This window comes from Halichoerus grypus, chromosome 4 (genome assembly GCF_964656455.1).
Source record: "Halichoerus grypus chromosome 4, mHalGry1.hap1.1, whole genome shotgun sequence".
Classification (NCBI taxonomy): domain Eukaryota; kingdom Metazoa; phylum Chordata; class Mammalia; order Carnivora; family Phocidae; genus Halichoerus; species Halichoerus grypus.
Window position 1 is genome coordinate 68,004,494 of NC_135715.1, and position 12,227 is coordinate 68,016,720.

The window sequence follows — 12,227 nt, forward strand, 5'->3', positions numbered from 1 at the left end:
TGGCTTGATAATCACCATGGAGCCACAGAGTACTTAGCTGATAGATAGCTAAATTTAATTAACAGTACAGATTGCTGGATAAACCTCCCTATTCATTTTCCTGATCTATGCCCATTGTCTCTCTTCCCCGCCCCCCGCCCCCCACGCTAGGGTCCTCTCTTGGTTTCCTGTTTTCCCACCAAAAGCTCTGTGCAACGGTGGAGGACACCCTGCGGCAAGAGGACTTTGAGCCGCGTGGGGTCCTGGAAGGGTGGAAGGCTCAGGCTCGGAAGGATCTGGGTGTGAATGCCAGCCCCGTCACTGGTTGTGTGCACGCTTTCTTACTGTTCCTCTCCAAAATGGCGGGAGGCGTGAGATCAGAGGGTGAAGGGCTTAATGCTGCGCTTCGTCTGGATTATGTCCCACAACAACACTGTTACTACACTGCCCTCATTTTACTGCTCCCCACCTCTCCCACAGCTCTTAGAGCCCTCGCTTTGCCAGGAACCTAGAGTTTCCACCTAGAACCTTCCACAAGGAATCAAGACCTTTGGGAAAATATTGCTTGATGATAATCCATTTTTTCTCCTCTTTTTTATCACTAACAACCCTCATTTTCATCAGAGTTTAAGCACTGCCTCTGTTGACCTCTGTTTCTATCTCTCATGTTGTCTGGTGCAGTGGTGACATACACATTTAATGGCTGATTAAGGTATGAATGAATAAATGGGGAAATTATCTGAGTAGATGTTTTTGTCTTCTTTAGTTGCTTATTTATGTATAATTTATACCCGACCTTCTTGCAAAAAGATGTGGAAACGCTTTGCTTTATTTTTCTACGTATTCCCATATGGTTGTGAGGACTAGAACTGGAGCAGAAACCCTTGGTATGACATATAGCATCGCTACTGTGTGACCTTGACACCTTATTTAACCTCCCTGAGCCTTAGTTTCTTCCTCCATAAAATGGGGAAGATAATATCTTTTTAGAGGCTGTTATGAGGATTAAATGAGTCACTGTATATAAAAGCCTAACACATTTAGCATCATGGCTAGTACATGATATTAACAATGACAGTGCAGATATTTTCTAACAGAATATTTGAATGGCATATGAGAGAATTAAAACAAGAATCAAATGGACTTTTTGGGCCCTGTAAGCCTTCCTTATGCAATTTATATCAGGGAGAACATTCCTGAATGTGCTTCCAAAAAAACAAACAAACAAACAAAAAGAAACCCCTGCAGTATTCTAGTGATAATATTTATTTCTAGGAAAACAAATTCCGATAACAATTGTACATGATTATGATTAACAAATTAAAGAATAATGGAAGCAAATTAGCCTCTAAGTAGCTTATTCCCTGTTTAGTAAATATTCCTATTATGGCAAATGTTTATCTCTAGTCAAACTACAAAATGCCTAAAGCTTTCACACGGTCTAGAATTTTTTTTTTCCCTTTTCCATAATAGTTATTTAGCAAATTGCCAACAAACCTTACCCTGCCGCTGTGTGCCCGACACTGTGTCAGGTGCTGTGGAAACTGCTGGAAAAAAGGACTTCAGTTCACAGATTCCTATAACTTGATTTCAGAGAAAGCAGTCCAAAGCCATACGCACCAAGTGCCAGATTGCCCGGCTGATTTGCAGGCTGAGTGCAGTATGAGGTCATTTACCCAGACATTTTAATAACTGTCTTATAGTAACTGGCTGCCTTAAAAAGTGCACTTTTATTCATCTCCCTCCAGTCAGAATCCTGTCTTCTTGTCTTTGTTAGAATTGGATTATAAAAAAGAGAGCAATAAAAAATGTTGCATTTAAGAATAAAATTGAAAAAAAGGAACCAGTTGGGGATGATGTCCGGGACAAAGACACAGCAGCTGAGACTGTGTTTTCTCAGGATGTTTCTCTTGCTATGTCAGAGACCACAATATGAAATCATGTAAACCATTTGGATTAGAGCTCGTCAACAATACTTTCCTAGCAACAAAGTGTAGACTGACCTTAACTTTCCTACAACATTCATACGGGTTTCTTGGATTCGGTGAGCATGGGCGTGGCTCTTGTCTACAATCGTGTAGCCGGAACCTAGGTACGGTTTATCTTCTCTGGAGTCCTGTGACATTGTTCCAAAATAGCATTGCTCTCACTGATTTCAGATACTGTCAACATAACATTTTATCTTTCAAATCATAGGATTTTAGAGCATTAAAAGACTCTAAAAGAGGCCTCGTTTTACTGGCAAAAGCCTGGGATCAGGGAGGTTAAAGTGCTGCTCAAGGTCACACAACTAGCTGGTCACTTTGATGGTTTCACTGGGCATCTCTTGACTCTCCTTTGGAGCAACAGATTGTTCCATAAAAGCCTCTGCCCTCTGCAGGCTCTCTTTTCTCCCCCCTAATTTCTAATATATTTCTAATATGTACATTTCTTTCCTTAAAAAAAAAAAAAAAAAATTAAAAGGGAATATGTGTAAACCTCTTGGTAACAGCAATAGATGGACTATGACCAAGCAAATAGTTTGTTAAATTAAAAGCATTCAGAAATGACTTTGCTTACTATCTAATAACCCACTGTGCGCCAATCATCAAAGCTTCCCCTAGAAAAATACACTTAAAAAGCTGAAAATCGTGTGAACAGTTTGTTTTTTGGGAGGTTTTGTTTTGTTTTGTTTTGTTTTTACGTGGTGACTTCACTTTAGTACCTGTTTGTGTCATAACTTATTAAAATAAATATACCTTTCGAATTGTTTACGAAGTTCCAAAGTCTTTTTGGAAACATGAGTTTCTTAGTGTTGAAACTTACCAGTTAACAGTCCTTTCTCTGCATGCTTGATGGTGTGTATAGAGGTGACTGTACAATCCAAGTTCAATTCCCCCTCCTCTCCTTTTTCATGTTAGAAGCCAGGGGGTTTTAGGCATGATCCTAGCCATTTGTGTGTGAAGAGAAATTGTTATATTATTCCTACTAATTTCAGTACTAAGGCAGTGAAGCCATTTTGTTCTGCCAATAGCTAATACCCTCTCCCATGGTATTAGGGGATCGTTTTCTGCTTGTTTGGAAGGTTTGACGTGCTGTTTCCCATTGAAAATTGTATTCAAATGAGCATTGGGACATGTTGGGAGAAGAGTCTGAGGGATAAAATAAAAATATTATTCTAGAAAAAAATGCATAGGAGTAACACTGCTTTTTTGTTTGTTTTGAATTCTTGGATTTTTTTTTAAAGAGCATGTAATTTATAGTGGGCACATGGAGAAATGGGTGCAGTGTTTCAAAGGTATGCCCTTTATTTTTGGTCTATCACAGTGGTGGTGCTAAGAGCCACAGGCTTAAAAGCATTTAGAGTTTTGCTTTCATGCCTATCTCAGTAAATCCTTAAGATATTTTTGAAATAAACCAGGTTCAGGGCAAAATAAAGCCCAAACAGGCATTCGTTAACCATAATGAACTTTAGCCAAATATTTATTCATCAGTTAATGTGAACTTGCTAGGTGATCACATGGTACCTAGTACAGTGAGAAGGTTGTTTTTCCCCAGAGGGGGTTAGGAAGCTAAATTTTAAAATAAACATAAATCTAGAGTTAGATTTGGAATCATCATTTGTGCAATAGTAGTTAAAATGATTTAAGGTGGATTCAAGTTGAAAGTAAGGTGAGACTTTCCATCAGTGACTTTTATTGAACTCCTGCTAGAAATCCAGAATACCCAGGACAGGACAAGGACAGGGAGTAAAGGGTGCAGAGAACCATCTTGTAGATGGGAGATGGATTGAGCCAAGCAAAAAGAATATATTTAGAAAGGTGAAACTGAGAAATGTGTCCAAGTTTCTGATTTGAGAAATAGCTATAAACTGGGCACTGTCCATCATAAGGGCGCCAATATACAGCAGGAAAGGTAAGCAGCAGGTTCCTTCTTTGTTAGAAGGAGGTTCATATACAGCAACCAGATAACCAGATAGAAGTGTCCTGGAGTGCTAGTGCTAGATTAACTCTATGGGCGCCAGCCAGAGATTTGTTTAGGTAATCTGACAAGATGACTTATTGTTGGAGTCCATCCTATCTTCCTCCCTCCCTTCTTCCCTTTCTCCCTCCCTCCCTCCCTCCCTCCCTCCCTCCCTTCCTTTCTTCCTTCCTTCCTTCTTTCCACCTTCCTTCCTTCCCTCCTTCTTCCTTCCATTCCCACTTCCTCCTTGCTTCTTATAACTAGCCTTTTAATACTAGTGTTAGAAGATACAGCCACCTTGGAGATTTCAACCACTTAAAAAATATGCTTACTATCACTTCTTGCCAATATACAAAAGAATTTTCTAAAATTTTGATTTGTAACTCTTATGATTTTATTTCAAGCTATCCCTCATGTTACTTTTTAGACCATAAAAAGAAAGGAAACAAAACATTTTTAAATGACAAAAAGAAGCATAAATACAAGGTGTGGAATTGTTACTGACTTACCCCAACAGACACGAAGCGTATAGTTCCAGTATCTAGTCACAATTAGTTTAAACAGGAAACAACAAATGCCACTTCATAGCCTTTAGCCTAGAAATCAACTTTAGTTAGAAAATAAATACAGGGGCGCCTGGGTGGCTCAGTCGTTAAGCGTCTGCCTTCGGCTCAGGTCATGGTCCCAGGGTCCTGGGATCGAGCCCCGCATCGGGCTCCCTGCTCAGCGGGAAGCCTGCTTCTCCCTCTCCCACTCCCCCTGATTGTGTTCCCTCTCTCGCTGTGTCTCTATCAAATAAATAAATAAAATCTTTAAAAAAAAAAAAAAAAAAGAAAAGAAATACAAATGGGGGCGCCTGGGTGGCTCAGTTGTTAAGCGTCTGCCTTCGGCTCAGGTCATGATCTCAGGGTCCTGGGATCGAGCCCCGCATCAGGCTCCCAGTTCCGTGGGAAGCCTGCTTCTCCCTCTCCCCACTCCCCCTGCTTGTGTTCCCTCTCTCGCTGTCTCTGTCAAATAAATAAATAAAATCTTCAAAAAAAAAGAAAAGAAAAGAAATACAAATGTATAAGGGACTTGTGTGTTCTGTTATCAAGGCAAAGTATCCAACCATCTGTCATTTTCACAGAGGAGTCCGATAGGGGCAAGAAGTTTCTTCATGAAGGGAACTCTGAACAAAGAAACCCACCCACCAGTCAGTATCCCCTTGGGGGATCTGCCATTAAATTCTGGATAACCCCAAACTGTTTTTGAAACATATTTGATTCTCTAAAACTGATGAGCAGTGAAATAAACCTGTTGGGACAACTGGGATGGGCTTTATTTTCAGGGGCAGGGGTGAAGGGGATGGAATTGAATCTTTTTCAAAAGAAACTGTTTCACAATGTATCTTAGTGTGGTGTGTATTGAAAGTTGGATGGTTTCCATGAAAACAAAAGTGGACAAAAAAACTACAAGAGCTTTGAGTAATATTTAGAGGGAGGTTGAATGTGTCTGCGCGTGCACGTGTGTGTGCGCGCGTGCACGTGTGTGTGTGTGGTGTGAGCGTGCACGTACGTGTGTGTGTGCACGCACGTAATAGCAAAGGATCCTCAGAAATTTTTCTCAGAATTAACTCTCTGTGTGCACTTTGATTTTTCATGTGCATATTCTTAGGACTCATTCAACATTCATTATTCCATAAATACTGGCTATATACCTACTCTTTTCTGGGCCTAAGGTGGCCATTGCGGATTCAACATCAAATAAGGCAGAAGTCCCTGTCCTCAAAATGTTATCCTGACAACCAGCTAAAAGTTTGTTTCCCATTTACACCGAGACAAGATGCTCTACTCCAGATCTAGGTCGACTGATCTCCCCCCACCTCAACACGCAGCTTCTGAGGTCCTGTGGTCACCTGGCCATTGGCACAACCACTCATGGATAGAGAAGGCGAAGGGGTGGTAGATCATAGGGCATGTGAGTGATCACATATCTTTGCACAGAACTTCTCCCCATGACCTACCTCCAAGGGAGGCTGGCATTCATAGCCACCCACAGGTTTGTGAAATACATACTTAGTGTCCCTCCACAGTGTTATTTTTTAAAAACTTAATTAAAAAAATATCATAGTAAAAATATCCTTTTATTAAAGACTGACCTGGAAAGCTAAGACTCATGTACTAGATCCAATTTATTAATATTAGTGACAAATAAGGATGCCAGCCTCAATGAAATACATGCCCGTCTGACCACTTATTTTTAATTAGGTCCCGGATTTGCCCAATCGGACTTTTCATGAATATAAGATTGAGGAAGTTGCTTTTTATTTATTTTACCCACCATCCTTTCTGAAGTTGCAAATAAGCAGTGGAGAGGTGAAGAGTGGAATCAGGAGATAAATCAACTCTTAAAAAAATGCCCAAGTCAGGTCAATACTGTGATGCTAATAATTATCTCCTAAAAAAAAATCGAGAGTTAGCAGTCCTTAGCAACTCACTCTCTAATATGGACAGGGTGGGACTCCTGTCTCCCTTCTGCCTGCCTTCCAGGCAACCCCCTCCCTCCCAGTGCCCTTTATCACACCCCCAGGCCATGGCTCAGAAGGGGAAGTTTAGCCGCAAGCTTAAAGGACAGGAAGTGACTCATGGTTCCCCCAGGAGTCAGGTGAGTGGGTAGTGAAGGAAGGCTGGGAGAGAGAATTCCAGATTAGAAAAGTAGCCCAGATGGGAGAGTGGCCAGGCCTGGAATTTCAGAAATGACCATGACATCAGCAAGAGTGATACTCCCCCACTTTCCCAGACAAGCATCTCAAAGCTCTGCTGTGAATTCTTCCCCGTCTGTTTTCACAGCGTGACTGGGAACAAAGAGTTATCAATAGGAAGCCTAAGGAGAATGGTTGTAAATCCCTGAAGCAGAGTTTCAGAGAGGAGGCTTCTGGCAGAGTTTATCCGCAATTTAGTGCAATCTGGGTTTTGCTAATAGAAAACATTATGCCGAAGAGAATTTCAAAACCTAGAATTCAATAAACCGAAGACGTATGGTTTTTTTGTTTTTGTTTTTGTTTTTGCTCTTCGGGGATTATTAATTTTAAATACTCTAAATTTGATGATACCATTATTGTGTTAGGAAATAAGTGAAGTGGTGGGCTATCTAAATAATATACTGTTTAGACTATAAATAGAAACCACACTTGACAAGACAGGAGTAAAATTTGAATTTGAACAAGGTTCAAATTTGAACAAGGTTACGAACATGGGTTCATTACCAACTGCATGGTGCTCTGAGGGTACTCTGCACCAAGGAGGAGGAAGTCCTTTAGAAACATTGTCTTTGCTATTTGTAGTCAATTGCGGAATGTTTCAAAAACGGTATTTATCTTCTTAAAGGGCATGTAAGGAAAGATTTGGAAATTTCAAATAAAAGATTAACCATTGGAATCATAATGTAACTCTTGAGCTGGTTCTTTATGAGTAGAGAGTTGTGTTTGCTACTCAAAGACCCTGTTGATAATGTGAGTAAGTGGGACACACTCCACCTTACATTTTAGTTATATTGAGGGGTTTGATACATTAGAAAATGGGCGGTTCTTTCTGTTCCAAATGGAATCCTTTCTCCCCCTGACTTTATTTTGAGGCGGTGTTGCAAATCCATGGTGTTCCTTTTTAATGTGAATGAAAACAATGAGCAAAGGAAGTGTGGAGGTTTGGAATCTTCCCTGATGCTTCACAGGTCACTGGGGAGCAGTGAGGTTCTTCTCCACTGTCAGTGGCCGGAAGCATTAGAGAGGACTGTTTTTTACTCCTTGCTCTATAAAGTTCTTTGAGCCTCTGTACTGGAAGCTTCCTCGGTTTGCCACGCAAACGTTCACCGAGACCCTTGGTTGGTGCGGGATATGCGAAGACAATGCTGGCGGAGGGAAACAGGAGAGCAGAGTAAAGCGAAAATCCCGGCGCCGGGTAAGTGCTGGGCAGGAAGCACAGAGAGGGTGCAGACGCGTGATGGGGCCAGCCTTTCTCATGTGGGTGCCAGGAGCGGGTGGTCTTCGCAGGAAGGACTTTGCAAAGAAGGTAAAACTAGAGCTGAGAATTACAGAGATAGAGGGGGGGAAGAAGAATTAGCTAGTCAGATGAAGGGGGAGAAAGTCATGCCAAACAAAGGCCAAGTTCCTACAGCGAGCAGCAGATGGGAGTGGGGTGAGGTGGCTGTTTTAGGGAGCCACGAGGTGTTCAGTACCCCTGGTGTCTCGGGCACTGTTGCTAGTTGAGACATAGACAGACATGCCAGGGACCCACATGGAACTCAAGAACTGTATGCTGTCCCCAGATGTTGGGATTTTATTTTGGGGCTGAGAGCCGCGCCGGATTTTTAGATGAGGAATGAAGTCTGGGTTCCATCTCTGAGGCTCTCTTTGCAGGACGTGGGGTGCGTTCCTGAATAAAATGCACAAGTTGCCATCAGAACATAAGATCTCCTGCTATATAATGGAAATATAGCTAAGGAGGTCCTTTTGTTTCTAAGCCAGCACTTTATGTCGCTGAGCAGAGACTCTGCCTCCATCCTGTGGTCTTAAACCTGGCCGACAGTCAGCTCCGCGTGGCCTGTGCGTCTTCTGTGCCTTTCAGTCAGACTCCGGGTCCAACTTCACGTTCCTGTAGCTTGAGTGCACTTGGAATTGCCCAAACCTCATATTTTCTAGTGCTCAGGGGGGTTGTTAGTAAACAGTAATAATAAACCACCTCTCTAAAAATGAGATTTCTCTTTTAAATGTACACCCGAGCTTCTGCAGCCTGGCAGAATGTCCAGCAGGATAAGAAGCCAGAGGGTGGTACATCTTCTTGGGGCATCAGTTTTCTTAAAATTTGAGTGAAGTTTTTATTGTTTTAAAACAAGTATGGGCATGTTATGTTCTTCCTCTCTATGGGCAGAAATGTCAAATAAATCCATTGGGGGTATCTGTTTTATTTTCTTCTGCCATTGGAGTGTATCAGTGGAAAAAACGTGAAAACTGCTCATTTTAGTCAATAATAATAGCTCCAGTTTTTAAATGCCTACTCCTGGACAATTCACATAGTTCATTTTGTTCAGCAAATGTAAACACAACGTGAAATCCAAAGCCCTGTGCCAGGGACCAGGATTGCAGCGGTAAAGGAATTGGCCTTGCTTGTTGGAGAGTTTCTGTTCACAGCCTTAACAGCTGCTCTGAAGAGTATAGGTGACGTTGTGCACATTTCGCAGATAGGAAACTGAGACTTTAAGATGCAACACAGTTTGCTCAGGGACCCCTCCAGTAAGACCCTCTCCATGCGGCTCTCCACTGCCACACTGCCTTTCTGAAAAGCTTTTGGTCTCTGCTTGCTGTCTCCTTTCCCTTATCTGTTCCTGCCTTCCCTTTATCCATTAAAGACATTCATTGGTTTCCGCCAGGTCTGTCTACTCTCCTAGCTCTAGAAATGAACGAGGTCTTTGAATCAGCAGCAGCAGCCCGTATACAGGCTTATTTTTATGTTAATTATTAACAGCCGTAACAGCCACGATCATCACAAACCTATATTGAGCCCCTACTATTTACAAATTCACTCTGCTGAGACTGTAAGTCTATAAATAGATGGAAGTCATGGTTACATTCGACAGGTCAAATAACAATTCAAGATGGCCAGAAATCGTGGAATAGTGGAGACCGTAAGTGTTAGAAATGTTCAGGGAAGACTTCTTGGAGGAGGTGCCCAACAAGCTACACCGTCAAGGAAAGAGAACCTTGAAGCATAGTAAAGGGGAGGGCTTTCTAGCAGACCCAAATAAATCTAGTGCCCAAAGGAAGTCACCCCAGTATGTCACACATTTTCCCTCTGCCCCTGAGAACCAAAGTCATCATAGCTGAGTGTGGTGATGCTTCAAGAGAGGCATTAATCTACCCTAATTAAAAGTGGACCCACTTCTCCAGGGGTGCCATTAAGGACTAGCTGGATGATTCCTTTGGGGGTGTGATTGGGGTGGCCTCGGGGAGTTGGGTTTCCTCCGGGGCATATCCAGGGAGATTTGGGTGGTCCAGACCGAACGAGATCTCAGATCTGTTCGTGAGGAGATCTAACCCTTTTTGCTCATTAGCAGAACATCCCCGCCCCCTCCCAGAGTCTTCCAGATTGAAAGTGACTCTGGACCAAATCTGACTTCCCAACACTATTCCAAATTCACATCTGGAAGGCCTCTAAGCTGCGTGAGATTTCCTGCCATTGATTTGTTACTGATTGAGACTAGGGCTGGCACTCAGCCCACCCTCTGCCCCAGGAATAATAGCAGCAGACTTCTCAAATGGAGTGGAACAGAAAGCCATGAAAACCCAGCGTGTGCCCCTCGGCCTCCTTCAGTCAAGCCAGGAAAGGAAGAAGAAAGCAGGAGAGCGTTTTCAGGGGGCACAGGTACCTTCGCCAGAGACCTCTGACCAGCGCTAACCTGGAGGTCCTGTGCTGGGAATAAATAGGAGCCTCGGACCATCCTGGTTGGGGATTAATGCAGAGCAAGGTCAGTGAAAGATGGCCGCCCCGGGGGTACGTGGAGCAGAAGCGGCACTTCTCGCTTCCCTGCAGTTGGGCATGCCCTGAGCACGGGGTTCCAAGGGCTTGGCCAGACTCTAGAGATGCCCAAAAATGAATCGGGCTACCTCTGCCCTTGAAGAGCTTGTACTCTCATGGGGAGACAGACATGTAACAGGAACATTTTAGGCTAATCTCGTAAGAATCATAAGAGATTACCAAAGTCCAGAGAAGAGCAGGCTAACCTGGGATTCAGGAGGTGAGGTCCTAGCTGAATCTTGATAGAAGACAAGTGAAAGTAAGGCAGGAGAACAACAAAGAGGAGGAACGTGACAGGCGAAGGGGGGAAACAGCCTCAGCACAGCGTGGGAAGTGAACCAGCACCGTGGGACTGGCCAGCCCAGGCACTTGCGCACGACTGGGCCTAACGTGGGCCATCAGCCCCCGGAAGCAGGCAGAGGCCAGGTGAGGGAGGGCACCATGGCCGGGAGAGTGGGAGGGTGGGCTGCCACTTTATTCTGTGGGTGACAGGGAGGCACGAAGGAGTCTTAAGGGGTATGACCGGGCTTACATCAAAGAGAGATTCGGAAGGCAAGAACTGAAGGGGTGAGATCCTTTAGGAGGTCTGTTGCAGTAGGTCCTAGGGGTGTGATGAGGCTCTCCACCAAGGCGGAAGGAACTCGGGTGGGAGAACAGGAATTAGAAAAACACATTTAAGAGAGAAATTGAGCTGGTCTTGAGATTTTGTTGTGAAAATATGGGGGATGCGGGAGGGGAAGGAGTCTAGAAGACCTCCGAGTGTCAGATTCTTAGAACTGTGTTCAATTTATTCATTTATTTAACCAGATGCTTCTCAAATAACAGAGTGTCATCCAAGACCGTGTTCTTTAAATGGAGGGGGGTCATGAAGTCAGTTAGTGGGTATACCCAGCAGTTTTCAATAAAAGAAAACAAACCAGAAAAGAAAATGTCAGATGGCATTGCATGTATGTAAAGTATAACTACTGTTTTGTGAAACTTTGTTTCAGTCTCTATGTGTGTGTTCACACGTGCAAGTGTGTTCATGTTAACAACTATATGAAGTATATTTCTTGCTAAAGATAGCAGTAAAACATTTGAAAGTCCTATGATATTCATTTCCTGTGGTTGTGTCTGATTCTTCTCAAGTATGAATATGTACCAATCAGGTTTGATGATCTAAAAAAGGGAGAGTAATTCCTCTGGGAGAAAACAGGAAGATCTTTTCTCAATGTTAATTTTTCAAGCCCAAATCTTGCAGTCATCTGTGCCCTTGGGATTCCCAAGGATTCCATGCAGAGGGAAGGGAAAGGGGGTCAGAGCCGGCAGAAATGACTCTTCCTGTCAGGAATGGGACAACATCAGATCTCTTTTCCTTCAGAAAGCACAGGCACCATCAAAAGCTACAGAGACCTTGCTCCCCAAGGGTATCTGGGGACTGGCCTCCCAGGGGCAGAATCACAGCTAGAAGAATAATATTACCTTATTTTGTTTTTATTTAATTTATTTATTTATTTGAGAGAGAGAATGAGAGAGCACTCACGCGTGTGAGCATGAGGGTGGGGGAGGGGTAGAGGGCGAGGAAGGGGAATCTCAAGGAGACTGTGCTGAGCAGGAGCACTCGGGGCTCGATCTCACAACCCTGAGATCAGGACCTGAGCCAAAACCAAGACCCGGATGCTTAACCAACCGAGTCGTCCGGGTGCCCCTTACCTTATTTTCATATAGGGATTTACAGTTTGCAAGCTACTTCCACAGTATATCTTCCCATGTTTACAA

At 43.3% G+C, this 12,227-nt stretch overlaps 1 protein-coding gene across 11 annotated transcripts in view; it reads left to right on the forward strand.

Annotated features, from left to right (window-relative positions):
• Positions 1-12,227, forward strand: part of STARD13 (StAR related lipid transfer domain containing 13) — a 508,432-nt gene that overhangs the window by 424,532 nt on the left and 71,673 nt on the right. The window contains exon 1 of one of the 11 annotated variants that reach the window (XM_078070469.1): positions 7,596-7,856. The exons of the other annotated variants lie outside the window; for them this stretch is intronic. Within the exon in view, the coding sequence (XP_077926595.1) occupies positions 7,793-7,856 (64 nt within the window). The 5' untranslated portion in view covers positions 7,596-7,792. Of the gene's footprint in view, positions 1-7,595; positions 7,857-12,227 lie in introns of those variants that run through there. 11 annotated transcript variants of the gene reach the window in all.